The 20,527-nt window shown below is 38.0% G+C and overlaps 1 protein-coding gene across 2 annotated transcripts in view; it reads left to right on the top strand.

Annotated features, from left to right (window-relative positions):
* Positions 1-20,527, top strand: part of PCSK5 (proprotein convertase subtilisin/kexin type 5) — a 280,415-nt gene that overhangs the window by 163,015 nt on the left and 96,873 nt on the right. For both annotated transcript variants that reach the window (XM_085214353.1, XM_085214354.1), the window contains 3 exons: positions 1,118-1,221; positions 13,481-13,598; positions 14,666-14,854. In XM_085214353.1, the coding sequence (XP_085070479.1) occupies positions 1,118-1,221; positions 13,481-13,598; positions 14,666-14,854 (411 nt within the window). The remainder of the gene's footprint in view (positions 1-1,117; positions 1,222-13,480; positions 13,599-14,665; positions 14,855-20,527) is intronic.

Here is a 20,527-nt window from a genome sequence, read left to right on the forward strand (position 1 = left end):
TACTCTATCTTACAAACTCTGAATGCTTGTTACATTCCCTGACTATTATTTTTTTTCATTCATTTTTACCAGTTCAGCTGAATAAACAACTATGGCCATTCTAGTCCAACTGTCTTGTTTGAGAAATTCCACTTTAAGAAAAAAACTGCATGTATGAGCGCAGTAATGCTTTGGTAAATGCTTAAGGCCAGAATGCATTAGGAGCTTCACGGGAATACTCTTGTACCTTGTATGAAAAGAAAACAACAAAACAAAAAACAACAGACGAAAAAAGAAATAGTGATGAAATGGTACAATTCTGAAGAAACTACAAAAAAGAAAAATTAAAAAATCTCTGCAATCAGCAAGAGATTCTCTTAAAACCATCTTCTTTCTTCAGATTATTTAAAATTATTTTGTGCCTGTTTTTGTTCTTTATTTTGGAATAAGTCACTTGTCTGCCAGTGCAAGGGAAATCTTGGTTCAAGAAATACAGAAGGTGCACTAAGGAACTGAGGTTCTTTATAAAGGATTACTCCTCTGTGTCATTACATACTTGCTCTGTAATTGTAAAGAAACTGTGCTGTTTGTTTGGTCTTCTTTGAAGAATACTCATGGACCCCTCTGAATTCCAAGACCAGGAGTAACAAACAAATGAAAAACAACAGAACAACTACAATAGCTTCAGTGGGAGCTGTAAGTTGAAAGGGATTGCTAGCTTTAGCACACTGCTATTAAGATTTATTAAAGCTTTCCAGTGAGCCAACATTTTGTTTCCTTTTTTCCTTTACACTGGTCAAAGCAGATAACAACATACAGTTGTTTGTGGCCATACGAATTAGGTCTGGGTGAAATCATCTCCCCTTACTTAGCAAACACTGAAATTTATACAGTGGAGTATTACACGTCTTTAAAGTCTGCTTAATACAAATCTCCTAGCTGTGTAAATTATTTCATATAGTAATTCTGTAAGATGAGGTCATGATGTTTTGAATTGAGCAAAGTAGAGAAGGGAATAGAAATTAGAGTTGTGTTGCTTTTAATTTGAATATTTTTTTTAGCATACATAACCTTGTACCTCTCTGTTCTAATAAAATATATCTAATCTGTGATTTCATGTTTCTCCTTTTTTTTCTAGTCCATTTCTGACATGGAGAGACATACAACACATTATTGTCAGGACTTCTCGTGCTGGACATCTAAATGCTAATGACTGGAAAACCAATGCAGCTGGTTATAAGGGTGAGATCTTCCTTTCTTCTTTCTGTTAGAGACAATGTCTTATTTTCACATTTATGAAGAAGAAACAGTCTCAGGTAATTTGTATGGCCCTGCGTTGTTCATAGTTTGGAGACTTTTCAGGCTCATACTTAAGGGCCCTATCTTCCATAAAGACAAGCTCTTAGAATTACTAAAATCAAAAGTGGCAGCTACAAAATGCATTGTCCAGATCCTGTTAGTCCCTTACAGCACTATTTGGCACATTGTTGGCAGAAAACTTAGTAAATCTAGTGCTTTTAAATCTCCCTCATGTGGCGAGTATTTTGATAAAATAACCTGGAGTTGAAGCTGCAGCAGTTACTGAAGGCTGACCATGGTCTCATTTAGGATTGTTGCCAATTTTCATTTGAAATCACAGAATAATATTTTTATGTTTCTTGTACATTCAAGAGTCTGCTTTTGTCCCACTTAAAACAAGCATGTGCCCACATGAAGAAAAACATGTAGGAAATTTGTACCTCTTGAATTGCAATAATGTTACAATTTTTGTTATTGTGAAACATATCTCAGGATTTAAAAAGTTTTGGCAGAAGATTGTGACTGTATTATTATTTTGCTGGAACTATCTGAAATTCAAACAGTGCTTTTCAAGTAGCATCAAACTAAGTGTTTTTTCCCCCAGCTCAGTTCCAAAATTCTGTATTTTTATGTTTTTCCAGTTGTTGCTCAACAGAGCCAAACACCATGTAAGGCATTTCAGAGCAGCTGTCACTCATTAGCAAAGGATAAGTCACACTAACACACCAGCAGTAGCAGCATGGGCAGCAAGATTTGCACTCTTACACCACCAGAGCCACACATTTTTCTATGTGTTGCAATGGATAAACAGTGTGGAAAAGGGCTGAGAAAGTTTTCTTCTCCTCTTTTGCAAAATCAGGAACATATAGATATGCTCAACTGGGTGATTGGACACAAGAAGTACAACTTGACCTGGCAGAGTTCTGCAGTAGACTCTGGTGGAATTGAAAAAGAGGAAGACAAACTAAGAGCTTCAACCTCTGTAGAGCTCAGGAATCAACTTTAACCCAAATAAAAGCACTAGTTTTAACTAAATTATTTTGGCAACTTAGACTGAGCAAATGGTTCCAATAAAAATCCAGCTCTCTTTAAACCTCTGTTGGTTTTGGAAGAAGGAGAAGCAAAAGATTTAGATTAAATCTCAACATCCAAACCTGAACTGAAAACGGGGTTTGCACACCACTGCTGGAAAGGCTGAAACAATTTTTTACTATTGCACATGGCAATATTTAGTATAATATTACACTATTATCCTTCACTGTTGCCAAGAGTAACAATTAAAGTATGGCCTTTCGTAGATGAATTACTCTGATCAGACTGAGTTCCTTAAGGAATTGTATCATAATTTTTTTGATGTCAAGATCCGTATTTCTTCCAGAGCATGCTCTTAACAAGGGAAGGGGCAAAAGATTTCTTTCTAAATTAACTACAGTAAAGGCAATCACAAGAAACAATCTTCCTTTCTTCCATGCATGCTGGGGTAGAAATAAAAAAAAATAGGATAAAAAGAGTGACAGGCTCGCTGCTTTAGAAATAAGAGCTGAAAGGGAGAAAAAAGCTGAAAACTTGGAAGAACCTCTCACTTAACAAAGGGTCAGCAGTAGCTGGTAGTTGAAAGTGGGTCAGCATGCCTTTTTAGTGGGTTGTTTGGCTGGGCTGCATGGCAACTCTGTCCCTTGCTTTAGTCCCTTGCATTTCTCCACTGCACAGAACACACAGAAGGAGTTCACAGGCGTCATTATTGGTTGAAAGATTTTCCTTTTTTTTCTATCTTACATTCATAAAAAGAAAGATTAATTCATGAAAAGCATTTGAACCAGCCAGTGATTTGCTAAAGCAATGCCCATTATTTGTTTAATTTTCTGGCAAGTTAACAGAATTCATTAAATACATGTCAATAGTTAAGCCAGGAAAGGGTAAGAATTTTTTCTTGGTACTTCTTTATTATTGTTTTGCTGCTAGCTAACATGCATCTTATTACCTAGGAGGAACTGATTACCTATCTAGTCTCAAAAAAGACGATTTGAATACGTATTTTAGAATATTTTCTGGTCTCATCAGCTATATTATATTATTTGTCATTAGGTATATATATATATTTATGTAACTAAAGAAGATAATTAACTTAGTATATGGAGAAATACTAGAGAACATCTGTTTTTATGAAGATATCAAAATATTTGGTCTGCTTTTTCTATGGCAGATTGGTATGTAAAGGCTCCTTGTTATGTCTATTGTTCAGTCAACAAGAGAACATGTGAACGAATTCAGAAAAAGGAACATGTTAATGTCAACTTGACTCTAGGTTGAAAAATGCAGAATAAAACACTGCAATTTTAAGAACAGTGAACAATTTTTTATATGTAGGTGAAGCTCCAAATACTATTAAATATTGTCTTTGTGGAAACAGGCCATTTGGAGTGAAGGAATGGTATTAACTTGTGAGGAGATTTTTAGAGAACATCCTTCACGCTTCCTGGCTCTAGTGTGTATATAATAACACTTCGTTGCAGTGAAATAAAATGCAACTGAATGATAAAAGGAAGTAAAAACTTTAGGCCTCTTTTTTTCACTTCAGATCATTTCTCCACCCTGTAGAGTTATTTCTTCTGCAGAAACTGAGAGTTATCTCCTCTGCCAGTAGCAGAGTCAAGACTCATCCATTTAGATTTGAAAAAAGTATCTGCTGCTTCAGGAAAAAAGTGGTTATTTAATAGTTTAGTACTTTTAGTATTATTATTATCAGTAATAATAATAATATTATTATTATTGTTATAAAATAAGTTAATAATTTAATTTTGATATTCAATCATTCTTGTTATGAGCAGATTATTACCAGTTCTGTAAGTGAGGAAGTGACGAGACTATCTGAGTTCATGTGACTGTCCAGATTTAAATTTCTTTAGGGACATAAGTAGCCAGGCTCAAATTTAGATTTAAGTAAGAAAGTCTTCACAACAGCATACATATTTCAGAGAAGACAAGCTGTTCATAAACATCCTGCTGATAATTTTAACTAATTCTAAAATCATATTTTGAAATCCTTGTTAGAAGCTGACATATGACTTTCAAAAAATAGCAAGAAATTTGTGAACTATAATGTCAGCCAAATGAAGCTGTTAATTCACCAAAACCCTTCAGTTTTGCAGCTTTTATTGATATTTGGATGTGGCATCATCACCCAATATCAGGTTTTACCCAGCCCTAGCACCCACACGTGTGCTGCATGGAGCTGTGGAACATGGGCCTTGAATTTGGCTGTTTTAAAATCCTACTTTGGAGTAGTTTGTGAATCTGATACCGAACACATAGAACTGCATTAGTTTTAGCTTGCAGGCATGAAGAAGGCTATATACTATGCAAGCTAGATTAATGATTTTTTGGTAGCTTTATCTTTTGCAAGATAGTACTGATATGTTCAGGTAGACAGCTTAGAATGCTGCCAGGAAGTTACTTGCTGAACTTGTTGTCCAAATGCAATGCAGTCTGTATTTTTTGATTAGCAAGTTTTACATGATTTTGACTTTTTATTTTATGGTCACTGCAACCTTTAAAGATGGCTCTTGTTTCTTTTCCACATCCAACAGTTCAGCTGGCAGCTATGAATGTTTTTTAAGGATAATATTAAAATTAGATTAGGAACTTGAGTATTTTATATATTAAATCCAAACAAATAGCTACATATCTGAACTATTCTGGGTTTGAGTGAAACCTGAAAGATCTCTTTGGGATTTGGGGAAGGTAGCTTTAAAATGTATTGCATTTTGCAGCCTTGATCAAGGTTTTTGGATATATGTTTTTAGGAAAAATCAAGATCCCTACTATGTTATTTTCAGTTGAAAGGCACGTAAGAACAGGAATGCATCTGTATAATTTCAGAGACGAAGATGTACAAAGCAGGAAAGGGAGTATCTCAGAGAAGCCAGAGGGATGTCGTTTCTTCTCTCGGCTTCACACTCTTCATTGTCAAAGCTTCTCATTACTCATCCACTGTGAAGCACTCTGATCCCTATGGCTCTGAAAAGCAAGGAAAGAAGTTGTGAATTTAAAATAGAGTATAAGCAGAAACTTCAGGTCTGTGCTGGGTTACATAACGAAAAAATAGACTGACATGTTGTGTCACAGTTTGTTGCTTTCCTGGAATCTTCTATCATGAGTCCAATTTACATCTGTTTGAAAATGTAAATTATATTGTTCTAAAACTAGAGTAACAGTAGGCAAAAGACAAATTTGCACTTTAAATTTCTATTATATCAGAACTCTGGCTTGTCACCAAGACATTATCAGCTCAGTAGACCAAGAATTTTAGAAAGCATTGCCTCTGCTGAACAAGTAACAGACTTGATGTCTTTCTCTCCTAGAAATGAAGCTGTGAACCATTACTATACTCTGCAACTCCTAGTACTGTCAACATTGCAGAGTGGAATGACAATACTTCAATATACAGACCGTGGGAATTAAAACCTTTGACATTATAACATTTCAGAAAGCCCAACTCTGACCTTTAGCAAAATTCTGCAAAGGATTAGGCAACAGGGAGAAAGGGGAGAATGAAGTAACAAAGTCTTCCCCAATGAGGTCATAACCTAAGAACCTAAGTCTAGTGATTAATTTGAAACGTAGATTTCCATTTTGTGCTATTAAGAAAGAAGAGCTACGATCAATGAATTTAAGGAGTGATAAATTGATACAGTTCCTCAAAGCAGGATTCTTTAATTGCAGAGAATGAACACCTCTCAAGTTTATTATATACAGTTTCATGAACCTTTCATATGCTAATTGTTGAAACAGGATATTTTGTAAATATTCTAGCCAAATATCCAGCTGCCTTGTATTGCATCCATGGTGATTGTGAACATCTCTTACTAGGGATAGTCTAATGGTTTAAACTATTTTTACTAAAAACAACAAACACCTGCTTTTGAGAACACCAAACCTCTTTGTTGCTGTTGCACTGCTGTAGTGCACTGCAGTAACTATAAAACTGGCAGTTACTTAATATCAGAGTGTGTCTACTGCTTTAGTGAGTCTAGGATGCAGTTAATTAGGAAGCAGTTCACGCCATCTGCTACACAGTCTTTCAAGTATTTGGAGCATTTCAGCAGGATCTAGAACATCTAGTTGTAGTAGGGAAAGATAAATGCTGCTGTAGGACAATTGAGATCAGTTAGGTGCCTGAAACCACCTAACTGTTGCGCTATTTCCCTCTGGAAAAATCAACTCATTGGGGTGTTGCTTTTAAATGAGGGGATGCAAAAATTCATCTACAAGGTCTGTTAACGGCGCTATTCGTCCATCCACTTGCACAAACTTAGCTTATTGTTTAACTTCCTTTTGCTTCAGATTATTGCTAAGAATCTGCTACACAGCTCTATGGGGACAGTGTGAAGTCTTCTTACTAAATTAGCATTTTCTCTGCTTTGGGGTCTGATTTAGTTCTAGTTATAAAAGTCACCATCACTGTTATTAAATAATTTGCATAACACTTCATTAAAACTTTTTGCTTAAGCCTGCTTCAGCTCTATGCTCAGTCAGGAATTGGTTTGAGTGTAAATATCTCTCTGGAGCACTGACAGTTCTGCACAAGACAGAATGAGAAGGATGCTCTGCACTTGTGTTTGATGCACCTGACAGCACAGAAATGCTGTCTTTGTGCCTGCTCTTAACAGTCTGTCAGCATTTCCTCTTGCTGTGCCTTTATCTCATCTGTCATCATCTGTTCTGAGAGGCAGCCTAGCACAGAGGCTCTCACCAGAAGGTGTTTTTATTGTTTCATGGGGTGAAATGACATCTGGCTGTTTTTATTAAGTTACTGTGGAATCCTAATGTACCTCTAAGGATAAATTTGCTCTAATAGAGAAAATGAATATATGTTCTTAAAAACTCTACCACTGTGCAACCACAAACCAACTTGTCTTGTATAAAGAAAACTTGTAAGTTGCCATGTTTTGCAAATGGATCTTGGCACTTTTCAGAAAAACACAACAGAAAAAAAGTCTATCTCTGAGTTAAAAAAAAATACTGCTTAAATTAGTGTGGGTGCTCCTTAGCCAACTTTATTTCAGCAAACATTTTTTCCCCTTCTAAATGCAGATAATTCTTACATTTATTCCACTCACATAAGCTGGCTCATTTTAAGCAATATAAAGGAATGTCTTCAGTAGATGCTCTATAATTTGTGGCCAGATCCTGCCTTGGAGAAGCAGCAGCTTGTCTGCACTCTATCCAGCAGTAGTCAGTTTTTCAGTTTCTGTTGCAACCCTGCTTATTAGTTGGCAAAGAAGTAAACCAATCTTCCTGGTCACTCTGCTGAAAATGGCATGGCCGTGCTGGGTACGCACAGGTGGGAGCTCAGTGCTGGCCACTGACTTTGAGATGGCTGCATGCCAAGAGCAGTGACCTCTGCTTTGAAATTGCTAACACTCATGCGAGAAGAAAGAATTTGGTACTTGCTGTCATTCCTAACAGGGTCTGACTGCGGTGCTCCAGAAGTGCCTTTTGCTTTTAATCCTGTTTGTCAGCCAGTGGACACACTTAATAACCATGCATGTTTTAAATTCCTGAAACAGGTAAGTACTGCCAGAAAATGAATGCAAATGTGATCTTGGATTTAATTCCTTATTGTTTTAAGGTTGTGTGTTCTAGAGTTGTTTATTAAGTATCTATAGTGTCTCAGCTAGTGTCAGATTTGCATGCAGAAACTATTAACAAAGGTACACTGCTAGTGGGGCTTTGGTTTCTACTAGCTGTCTGACTGGTGTTCCCGGGAAGTCCATATTTTATTTCACTAAGGACTAGGAGCCTTCAGTCAGACAGGAGAACTGTACAAACTAGAGGTCTGCTTTTTGTTCTGTTTTTTACTTTCGTCAAATCCTTTGTCAAGACATTCCACAATTAGTACATCATTGGAGAAAATATTTGTACAGATACAAAACTCAGTAACTGACATAAACACAACTGGAAGCTTAATAAAAATATTCTCCTATCAGCTTTTTGGATACAGAGGCCCTCAAGTTCTCATTGTACATCTTTGTAGAAGCCACATTTAAGACAAATTTATTGGGCAGCTTTCTGTCCTTTAAATCTTCCTGTAGTGTGATGGTGAGATTAAGAACTCAATTTTCTTCTGTCCCTGCTGAGTCTTTAAGGATACCTGGATTTAAGGGAATCATATAGGAGTGGAGGACTGAGTTTGTTATTTGTTTTGTCTGTGAGGTTTTTTTCTGTATAAAATAGAAAATTCCAAATCTTGTGCTTAATGTAAAAAAGCATGAGAGAGTTGGTTCGCAACAAAGAATAAAAAAGAATGTTGTGACACAGTTGCATTATTGGCTTGTAAACCAGTTATGTGTTTCAGAAATCGTATTCAGTTGTCATACATTACTGGTCATAAATTAACACAAAACAGGGAATTTTGAGCTAGGGTTATGGTTGAAACAAGGTGAATTCTCATACACGATCAATGCTATCTTAGTTAAGACAAGACAAAACAAAATGAAAATAGTTTAAGCAGTGTGTAATTGTTGCATTTTTCCTTTTTTGTCCCTTTGCTTTCTTCAGATTATCTTTTCTGTTTGCAGTTTGAAGCATTCTAATAAACTAAGCAAGTGGCTTACTGAAATATAGAATAAAAGTGTTGTATTTGCAGTGAACCATCAAACTTCTATTCTTGCTAGGCAAGTATAAACAGCATTTTAGACACTTTCTTTTCTGATCTTGTTTTGAAAGCAGGATCCTGAGGTAGCATAAATGAACAAATCACAATAATTTGCTTGGCAAAGAGCTAAATGTTATTTAGGGCAGTTCATTTGAAAATTCCTCATTAAAATCTGAAATTATTGACGTTTCTCTCATAATGATTAAGTACTTTACATTTGTGTAAAAAATATTCATGTTTCTAGTGCTGCTTTCACACTGTAGAAAATTGAAGGCCAAAAATAGAGCAGTGAGAAAATATTCTGTTGTTTCTCATCAGATGAACAAAATAGCAAGTGAGGTTTAGCATGTAAGCTGAGGAGATGTCTTGATGACAGGCAACAAAATTGCAGCCTAACAAATCCAGTGTAGCTGCACTGAAGAACAGAAAATACTGTGTTTTCAGAGTCTGGGCCCAGGTTTCCTGGAGCTTGCATGATGCTGTGTTATGATCTATCAGATCCAGCCATTCTTTTTTCTCTTAGTCAAGTCAGGCAGGACATACAATTCTGCCTTTAGATTTGAGGTAACTTTCTGTCTTCTTTGTATATAAAAAAGAAAGTTATTGAATTTTCAGTGGCAGATTCAGACAAAAACAAAGGGATTATGAACAAGCTGGGGAAGCCTATCCAACAGACTTGAATTTCATGATACACTAATAGAGGAACTGCTCCAGGGATAAATAAATGGACTTCATTTTCTGCAGTGATAAGAAGAGTAAAGAGATCAGCTAAAGCTCAATATTTAGTTTGTGTTTCAGGAGGCAGGTATTTCTCTGAAACTTGCCCCACATCCGTGTATGTGTGTGATTTCTCAAAAATAGAAAACAGGTTCAGTTCACATTGCTGCATGAGGTGGGAGAGGATTCAGTGACATTTCTGCCCATTGACACCTCTAGGACCAGATCAGTTCTCAGCCTTCCATCTCAGCAAGAGCAATAGATTGTTTCTTAACCAGCAGCCTATTTTGCACCAGTTTTATGTTCCTCTATCATCTCTGAAAGGAAAATATTTTCTTACAGAGCAGCCCTGTGCCCCTTTTAGCATGCTCAGTGGTTCAAGCAATAATCAAGTCCAGTACTAAATCACAGCAGTGATAATGTAGAGCGCTTAAGTGTAAGGTCCTGGAGCATTTTTCTCTTTCAGTCACCTTATCTCATTCTGCAGTCATCAGTACCTTTCAAATACAGAAGTGAACTCAGTACCATTTGCATACAAATCTACAGGAGCTCTGGATGCTTCCCAGAAGACATTTATGACCCTTTGTGGATGGACCATCAAGGTCATTCCTGATGTGGGAAGCACGCTGATACTGAGTTCATGGCAGTACCAGCGCACGCACACAGATGAAGGGACACAATTTGAAGGCAGTAGGAGACAAAATCTTTCTTTTTTTTTTTTTTTTTTTTTTTTTTTTTCCTGAGACATGAGGAATCCACTGTTTTTGTTAAGTCTGTGATGGTTTCTAAATTGCTGTTATTTAGTCTTTGAAAATGATGGGCCTCTCATGGTACCTGCAGCTGCTAACCAACCCACTGCATCAGGGGCTTTGAAGAGCAAACATCACAGACAGCCAAATGTCAGATGTCTGGAATCTTCCTCCATGGAAGGCTTTAGGAGCACCCCTGACTGTCAGGATGTTTTGATTTGAATTGGAAAGCTTTTCATGGAAAAACTGTGCTTCTGTTTCAACTGTAAAAAAAAAAGGCAGCAGGTTTAGAACTTTGTACTCCCACCTCTGGTCTCATGCAAGAGAGTTTGAGCATTGAATGGTATTGAATGACATACCACCCTGTAACTTTGGGTGGTAAATTTTGATCATAAAACCATGACAATCCTAAATGAAGAAAAGAAAAAAATGAAGACAATTATCTTGGAAGTAATTCAGGTAAAAGTTTCATGCTCTAGAAGGTAAATGTAGAAGGTAAATGTAGAAGGTAAATGTAGAAGGTAAAAGGTTCACTCTCAGGATTTTCTTTGTATTATTAAATGTGCATATGAGAGCAAGGAATGAGAAATTTCAGTTTCACTTTTAAATTTCAGTCAGAAGCAGGCTGTCTGCCAATATGGGCTGCTCCTCTGCCCATATTTCTGAATAAGCAGTGGTGAGTTGAGGAGAAATCTGTCCTTTCAGATCTACAGATGGTGGAACACATTTTGTCTTATAGTTGGACATCCTGAGCACTTACCCAGTCAGGTTGCTTCCTTTCAGGAATTAAAAATGCCTTTTCCACACATTAGTTCAAAACATGCTTCCATTCATTAAAATTTAATCCTGCACTGTGGTGCTATAATATGGAATAACTGTCTACAGGCCATGAGTTAACATTCATATTCCTCTTGCTGTTCTTCTGAGAAGACAATGATTATTAATTAAAATTTTGAATAGCAGAACAATGGATGCAGTGTATAAACAGATAAATGACTTCATAGATAAGCATGCTTTGATCAGCAGATGCTGTTTTGGCAAGATGATTTCTATGAAAAAGGAGAGTTGCATCTCAAAAACCCTATTCACAGTACAAAGTGTCCCCATTTAAGCCTTCCTTCTTTGCCCTTTTTCCGGATGCCTCCACCCACAGTAAAAATAGGACATCCCCTTCCCTGTCCATTTGTTTGTGAAAATTATTAAAGAGAATTCAGAAGAATGAATGAAGGCTGAATTTAATTATTTGCATATATTTTAGTACTTGTGTTTCATTTTTGAAAATGGTACCTGCCTCATTTGGCAGAAGAACTATGTTTAGTTCTCTCTAAATTAAGATTTCCTTGCTATTTGCACTTCATTGAGGGGTTGAGTGGAAAGGAGATATGAAAAAAAAAGAGCAGTTTATTACACAGCTTTGCAGGATTTTCAATTGAGGAGCCCTCTTCGGCTGGCAGTTCCAGACAGTATTAGATACTGCCATATTTGGAACATGGGATCCTTAACCACTGATTATTTTTATGCTTTGAACTGTTACTTTTTTGACAAAGTTGGGGTGTTTTTGGACAGACTCCTCTGAATTCTGGTTTGGCAGTAAATGGAGACTGCTTTCACAAACACTTTGCAAAGTGCAGTTGGAAATACTTACACCATGCCTTGTCACATCACCCATTAAAATAGTGCTTATGTTTTTCTAAGGGTTTTCTGGTAGCACTGCCTGTGGTAGCAAGTAAAACTGGTGTGTTAATACAGTGCTACTTGTGATCTAAACTCTTCCTTCTCATAGCTTTTTCTTTGACCATCTCCTCTCAGGACTTTATTAAGACCACTGATTTGTCACAATAAATCAATGTGTTTGGAAGCTCTTTCTAATTCATCAGCATATATATTCAAGCTTTTGTTTTGATTGTACCAGCAACAACAATAAATACAAAACAAAGCAAAACAAAAAACCAGAACACAAAACTGATTCAGTAAATGTAACTTCTCAGACTTTGTAAGCCAATAGAATGCTTGAAACAGTCATGTAAAATTAAATACTCTTAAAATTAGCAAGAAGTAAGGAATTGATGCAAGTCTGCAGGAAACACCTTGTTTGGATGCCAGACATTTGAAATTTCAGTCCTTCATATCCTAGAAAGCTGATGCTTTAAAGACTTCCTACTTCTTTTAGAAGAAGGTATTCAGGAGTAAAAGGCATTGAGTTTCTTGCAGTAGAATCATTATCGACTCTCCCTAGCGCAAAAGTTGAGGTAACATACAGGTATGAGCATTGACAGAGCACTAACCTTCAGGCATTATTGCTGAACACCACTGCGTGTGCAGCGTATGCAGTAGCTAGTATCAGAGGTCAACAGCAATGTTAACAGTTCTCGCCAGCAGTAAATTCACTGTCCTTAATCTGCAGTAGTAAAAAAGAGGCAGAAGGAATCTTCCTGACACAGACTTTACATGACAACCAGATTACCTTTAAAGTACTGGACTTCAAATGTCATGCTTTTTACCCCTTTCAAGCAGGCAACTTTAGGGAGAGGCTGGATCTGATTGGGTGGACAGCAGGGTTCATACTGCATACAGGAGTAGAATAGCATCCACGTACTGCTTAAAAATGAGGAAGTTCAGAGCATTCAGCAGAATAAAATGTAGCCTTTTCCTTCTTAAATCTGTAGTCTCATTTACCTTCAATATTTAATTGCTTGTATGTGCTAGGTAATTGAATAACAGAAATAACAGTCCTCTGGTTCTTTACATCTTTTAACATAAGATTGTATAAGAGGCTTGGGCTAAATTAAGGCACTTGGACCAAGGGTAATCTAAGGCAGTTGTATTACTGGCATTCTGTAGTTTGGCTTTTTGGTCATGGTAAGGCAGTATAATTTATGTTGGTCATTTATAATGAACAGATTCAACAAATTAGACATAGTCATTATTGTTCCTGGCAAAAAGATTTTTGAGCTTTTTGTCAAAGCAGGAAAAATGGAAAGTAAGCAGTTCCTCTTCGGATTTGGCTCTCTTGAATTAGTCTATGATGGATATAAATATTTTGTGCTATAATTGCAACTGCTCTGTTTGTGTCTTGCAGTGAGCCACCTCTATGGATTTGGACTGATGGATGCTGAAGCAATGGTGATAGAGGCAGAAAAGTGGACAACAGTCCCTCCACAGCATGTGTGTGTGGAGAACACGGATCGGCAAATCAAGTAATACCTGCTGCCAAAACTCTTGCTGGCATAAACTTGTGGAAAGAAGTTGGGTATAATTTACCCCTGCCTTGCACTGTGTTTAATTTGTCATTTTGAAAGCTACACTTGGGATCTCTGTCACCTTCTAAGATGTCAGGTCATTTGCCTGTAAAGGTTGCTTCTCTAATGATTGGATAAAGGCCTTAATTTAAAGAATGACCTAGAAGTTGAAGGCACAAAACAAGCCAGATTGGATGGTGATCAATGTTGTTACAGAGATAGAAGAATATGTAAGGGGAAGAACATTCACTTGAGTATACTGCATTCATTTTTGTAAGATGAGTACAAACTTATCAGTCAAGGTCTGACAGGAAGATATCTTTTCATTAATAAATTACGTGATATATCTCTCTCAGATAGCCTCAGGAGAGTCCATCTCAGAGGATAAGACCAAACTCCCCTCTGCTTTCTAGGATAGGGTGTGTATAAAACCAGGCTTAAGAGCAAAATTCACTATGTGCGTTCTATGGCTATATCCAGTCTTGTGGCTCATTTCCAGTGCATTAAGGTCACTGAGGATAGTTTTTTTGATAGGTATTTTTGACAGATTTGACCCATAGCTGGTATAGTCTGCAAGGATGCCATGCCAGTTTTAACCAGCTGAGTCAGATACTGGTTGCCCAATATTTGCTACAGTTAACATGTAATATTTGCTATTACATAAGCAAGGACTGTGTCTATGCCAGGCATTTCCTGGGGCTTAACAAGCAGCTGTGATTCCATGACAATTCCAACAATTCTCAGCTGGCCACTAATCTGTAAAAATGCTCTGTCCCAGAGGCTTATTCCATTCCAGGTTATTCACAGCTCTCTTTCAGCATGTGGACGTATCAGTGTAGCCTTCAACAGAAAGCAAGGCAGTTGACAGTAGCTGCAGTAAAATAATTACCTCGTAGTGATCATTTCAGCTAGGAAGTAAAGTGTTAACACTAAGGACATTCAGTACTAACCTAATATTATTGGGTTGTCTTATTTTACAAGATAGGGAAGAAATGCTGATGTTGTTTTATATGCTTACATTGTAGAACAATAAGACCTGACAGTGTCGTCCGTTCAATTTACAAAGCCACGGGCTGTTCTGATAATCCTAATCACCACGTGATCTACTTGGAGCACGTTGTGGTGCGCATCACTATTACTCACCCTCGACGTGGAGACCTGGCAATTTACCTAACCTCTCCTTCTGGAACCAGATCACAGCTCTTGGCCAATAGGTATAGTATGACAACTCAATTTCACTGTCCAGTCAGCCTGCAGGACCTGCAGTAAGATTGCATCATCAGAGATGATTAGTCAAGTGATTACAGTAGCTTTGCTACCAGACACCAGCTAATCATTTTTTTTGGAGAGAAATGGAGAAAAGTAAGTGGAAATGAATTCTGAGATGTCAAACTCAGACTTTATCAGTAGAATAGTAGACTGTAAATCATCTTTAAAACAGAAGTTCGATGATTTTAATAGTCCTGTGTGGTTCACCAATTACTACATGGCTGGAAAATCTGAAGTGAAAAGTAACAGGCTCAGTGTTACAGAAGGAAACAAGCTGAAAGAAAATGTGTTTCTAGATGCTATTTGCACTTATTTTTCATCTCTCTCCTATATTATTTTCCTTTCTTCAGTAGTAATAAAAGTCAGACAGAATAGTAATTCTCTACTACCATTTTCTTTAAGCGTTATGAATATGATTATGACTTCTGGTGTTAACAATTTTCGTCCTACTCTTCAGGATTCTTAATGAATCTAGACTTGCTTACTTTCCAGACTGCCCCACATCTAAATAATCCCAGCCAGTTTTTCTAATACAGTGGCTATTAAGACATGGGGAATTGCATGGCTTCCTGGCCTTCGGTGATAGGCTGAATGACATATCTTTCCTCTTGCAAGGAAGGAGTTGTTTTGGAGACAGAGCTCAAAAGTATATGGTTCTAATTGAGATGTAAACCCACTTATTCATTAGAGCTTAATCTAAAAGAAAAGATGTACTGAAAATATTCTTCAATGTAGAGACATTCATGCATCAAATGCAGAGCAACTTGTACTGGAATTTTGAGGCCCTCTAGAATATCTCCTTGTGTTTCATTATGAGTGCCATCAGTGCCTTGCTGATAAAACACATGGGTATGCACATCTATGTGTCTTACTGCTACACTGAATGAAGAACTCTCCCTTTGCTAACCATGGCAAGGCAGACTTCTACACTCTGAGCAGTTGTGAATCAGCCTTTTGTGTTCTCTGTGGAAATATTACGCTTTTCTATTCCATTTTCATGCAGCCATTCTTCCATGCTTCAAAATGAGAAAGTCTAAAACTCCTTCACCTAGCTATACGAACAAAACACTTTGTGTTAACCCAGTGGTTGTAACACAACTAACTTTTGGCTCCAGGCATTCATGTCTTACAGCTGACTCACAGCAATTGGGAGATAAAGACATTCTAGTATCACCTCTGGTGATGACTGATATGTGGGAGAGGTACAAAGTTCGATTCATGCAGCCTCTTTGTAAGCAATGTACCTTAGAACATGATTGTTTGCACACATGGTAGAGAGAGAATACAAAAATATATATTAAAAAACCAGTGATGTTCAGCTGTTTCTTAAAATATGCTATCAGAAGGCTAACCAGAAAATAAATGTGAAAGGCATTTTAATGTTTTATTTTTTGCAAAGACAAATCATTAATGAGAGAGCAAATACTTGTACAGTCACATGAGAAAAGACTTTCCCATGTAGGCTATACTGACTTGTCACTCACATCTGGTTGAAACAAACTCACAGCTCCAGGTTATTAATATTAAGGAATAAATGTATTTTGCAAACTCTAGGTCTGAAATTCCTAGAGTTCATAAACCCTTTCTTATCATAAAGTGGTGGATATGTGCACAGTACTTTTCAGAATGATAGTTTAAGGTTTGCTTTATTTGGAGCTGCTGCAAGAACTCTTATAGTTTACTTACTGGTCTTGCAGATAGTGTACTGAGTGCTGCTGGGTGTACATCTATGCATCATGAAATTGTTATTCACAAATATGAGAATATATTTATTTTGGGGGCATTTAACTGTTAAAGTATTAATCATGACACCATCAGGATAAAGGCACTCTAATAGAAGTAACATGCAGGAATACACTGGCAGAAAGCAGTCTGGTGTGTTTTTTTTTTTCTGTAGGCAGAGGTCCCAAAGGCTGCTGTACATGGCTACTACCTGACGGAGACCCTTTTCTCAGATATACAAGAGCTTTTAATGCACACGTACATGATTAATAGCAGCAATACCAGCTGTTTTTACTGAACCCAAGGAAAACCTCATTGCTTTACCATTACTCATCTGAGTTTAATTTGAAACAGTTTGCTGGTAAAATGTCTTAAAGTGCAAAAGGTATATTTTACACATGTGCACTTCTCCATCAATTCTGGGAGAAGTCATTGAGTGCTTTCTGGTGCATTGACGAGCAGGTCCCTCAAGGCAGTATCTGGCCTTTTTTTCCTGCATATTTTATCCTTAATGTTGGCATCCCCTAAGATGACTTCAGTAAGAAAACTTGTTAGTCAGAGGCAATGTGGATTCCTCTGCAGGCATTTGGTGGATTACACTGTCACTGGCTTGAGCCTCTTGTGCATTCTTCAAAAACTGCATTACAGGGAACATCTGCTTTGTTGTTTGGAAAGTACTAAACATGATTACATTGGATGTACTGCAACAGAGCAAAATACAGGCTTAGAAAGTGCTGGCTGCTGTGAAGATGAAGCTACAGTTATGTCCAAAGGGGAACAGTATCCCCTTTCTGAAAACAATTGGTCATTGGATTTGGCAGCATCATTTTCTGAGTGGTTTTGAGACACTTTAAGATCAGTAAGAACAGAAACTCAGTACAGGGGGCCATGCAGGAAAAACTGAATAGAAAAAGGATAGAAGAGGCAAACTTGGGGCTCATTTGTCTCCTACTGAAATCACGACTTGTTTAATTCTTGCCCTTTAAATTTAAAGCAGCTGCTGCCATTCGAACTGCGTAACTGAAATTTTTAGCCACATAATGGCAAATTTCCAGGCCACTAGCTTCCTATGCTTATATGGCATTGACATTAACAGTATACTATATCTACAGGATGAAGCAGTTCTAAGAAAACTGTTTGTTGCAACTCTTACGTGGTCTATTTTATTTCATTGATATTGCCTATGTCTGTTAGTTTAGATTTGGTTAGACATTCACAGCCTTTCTCTGAACCCCTGCAATTGTAATGTCTATGCATCTGAAAATTATCCAAGTACTACTTTTGTTATACTCTGTCATCATTAGATTAGGCAAAGAGTTCTGAGAATATTAGAGACCACTAGAGACCCAATATGAATAAATTTAAAAGATAAAGGTTTTTTCATTGCTGTTTATCTGCCACTTCAGCAAAGACTGATGGTATTTATATGCAAAAGAGTAAATGAATGCATGTAAGTGACACTATCTTTCATATGACTTTAAAAATCCATCCTGGAACATGCTCAGAGATAGATGTGGAAGAATGAAGTGCAATATATCTGAGATATAGAATGACACATGCCTTTCTTTCATAAGTGAGAGGAGCAAATCATTAATCAGAAGGATCTGCACCATAGGCATGTATTGGATTATAGAATTCAATACTTCTAGTTCAGTTTTAGTAGAAAATTAGAATTTATAATTAAAATTTATTTTCCATAGTAGAACTGGGAGTGAAGACAAATGGGTAAACACATTTAGGATGCAGCTAAACATTTTAGTGTTGTATTAAACAACGACAACAAAAAGAAATGTAAGGCAGACAAGAGGAAGAATGCCTAGGATTTACATGAAGGCTGCTCCAAAAGTAATGCCTCCTATTTTATTGTGGTGGCCCATGACATCAGAGACAGAAGTCGGGGGTATGGGCAGTAGAGGTTAAATCTTCTTACCAATATTCGGTTACATTTTATTGCCATCTGGCAGATGACAGCAGGGGGGCAGTCTGAAAAGAAGTACAGTTGATGGTAACAAAGGAAGAGCCAGTGATGTCATCTATGTGGACTTCAGTAAGGCCTTTGACACTGTCCACCATAACATCCTTATACTTGCAGCTCAGAAGGCCAGCTGTGTTCTGAGCTGCATTAAAAAAGGGGTGGCCTGCAGGGAGAGGGAGGTGATTGTCCCTCTGTACTCAGCTCTTGTGAGGCCCCATCTGGAGTACTGCATCCAGGCCTGGGGCCCCTAGTGCAGGAAGGACATAAAGCTCTTGGAATGGTCCAGAGGAGTGCCACTAAAATGATCAGAGGGCTGAAGCACCTCTCCTATGAGGAAAGGTTGAGGGAACTGGGATTGGTTAGCTTGGAGAAGAGAAGGCCCCGGGGAGACCTCATTGTGGCCTTCCAGTACTTGAAGGAAGCATATAAATAGAGGGGGAACAGCTGTTTACGAGGGTGGATAGTGATAGAAAAAGGGGGAATGGTTTTAAACTGAGACAGAGGAGGTTTAGGCTAGAATTAGGAAGAAGTTTTTCACACAGAGAATGGTCACACAGTGAGACAGGTTGCCCAAGGAGGTTGTGGATGCCCCATCCCTGGAGGCATTCAAGGCCAGGCTGGATATGGCTCTGGGCAGCCTGGTCTGGTGGTTGGTGACCCTGTACATAGCAGGGGGGTTGAAACTAGATGATCATTGTGGTCCTTTTCAACCCAGGCCATTCTTTGATTCTATGATTCTTCTCTCCAAATTGGAAAGATATGGATTTGATGGTTGGACTGCTTGATGGATGGGGTGGTTGCAAGACAGTACCCAAAGAGTGATGGTCAGTGGCTCAGTGTCCAGATGGATATCAGAGGCAAGTGGTGTCCCTTAGAGGTCAGTACTGGGACTAGTGATTTTTAACATCTTCATCAATAACATCGACAATAGGATTAAGTGCACTATCAGCAAGTCTGCGGATGATGCCAAGCAATGTGGTGTAGCCAACACACCCAAGAGGCAAATGCTGCTATCAGTACAAGTAGGGGATGTAAGGATAGAGCACAGGCCTGCTGAAAAGAACTTGGGGGTACTAGTGGATGGCAAGCTGGACATGAGCCAACAGTGTACTCTTGCAGCCCAGAAAGCCAACCGTATTCTGGTCTTCATCTAAAGAAGTGAGGGAGGTGATCCTGCCCATTACTCTACTTACCTTACTTAGGGTATTGTGTCCAGATGTGGAGTCCTCAGTACTCAGTACAGTCCTCAGGAGAGATGTGGACCTGATAGAGTGTGTCCTGAAGAGGGCCACAAAATGATCTGAGGGATGGCACTCGTCTGCTATGAGGACAGGCTGAGAGAGCTGGGGCTGTTCAGCCTGGAGAAGAGAAGGCTCTGGGGACACATAATAGCAGCCTTTCAGTATCTAAAGAAGAGCTATAAGAAGGAAAGGGACAGACTCTTTAGCAGATCTGTTGTCATAAGACAAGGGAAAATGCTTTCAAACTAAAAGAGAGGATATAGATTTAGACTAGATATTAAGAAGAAGTTTTTTACAATGACGGTTGCAAGGTATAGAACAGGTAGCCCAGAGATGTGGTGGATTTCCTGAAGACATTCAAGTTCAGGCTGGATGGGGCTCTGAGCAATCTGATCTAGCTGCAGATGTTCCTGTTCATTGCAGAAGAGTTGGACTAAATGACCTTTAGAAGTCTCTTCCAACTAAAATGATTATTTGATTCTATGATTCTGTGACAAAATGGTGCCTGACATAGAAGTGAGTATGAGGGAAAGGTATGGGTGGAACTGAATTCCCCCATGCAGAAAAAAATTGTACCCATTGACATTTATCAACACTTGCTGAACGTTTATGGAGACTAAACAGTGGATGTGAGCGCAGTGAGATGGTGGATGGTGTGTTTCAGCAGTGATGACAGCAAC

Source organism: Meleagris gallopavo, chromosome Z, assembly GCF_905368555.1.
Source record: "Meleagris gallopavo chromosome Z, MGAL_WU_HG_1.1, whole genome shotgun sequence".
NCBI lineage: Eukaryota > Metazoa > Chordata > Aves > Galliformes > Phasianidae > Meleagris > Meleagris gallopavo.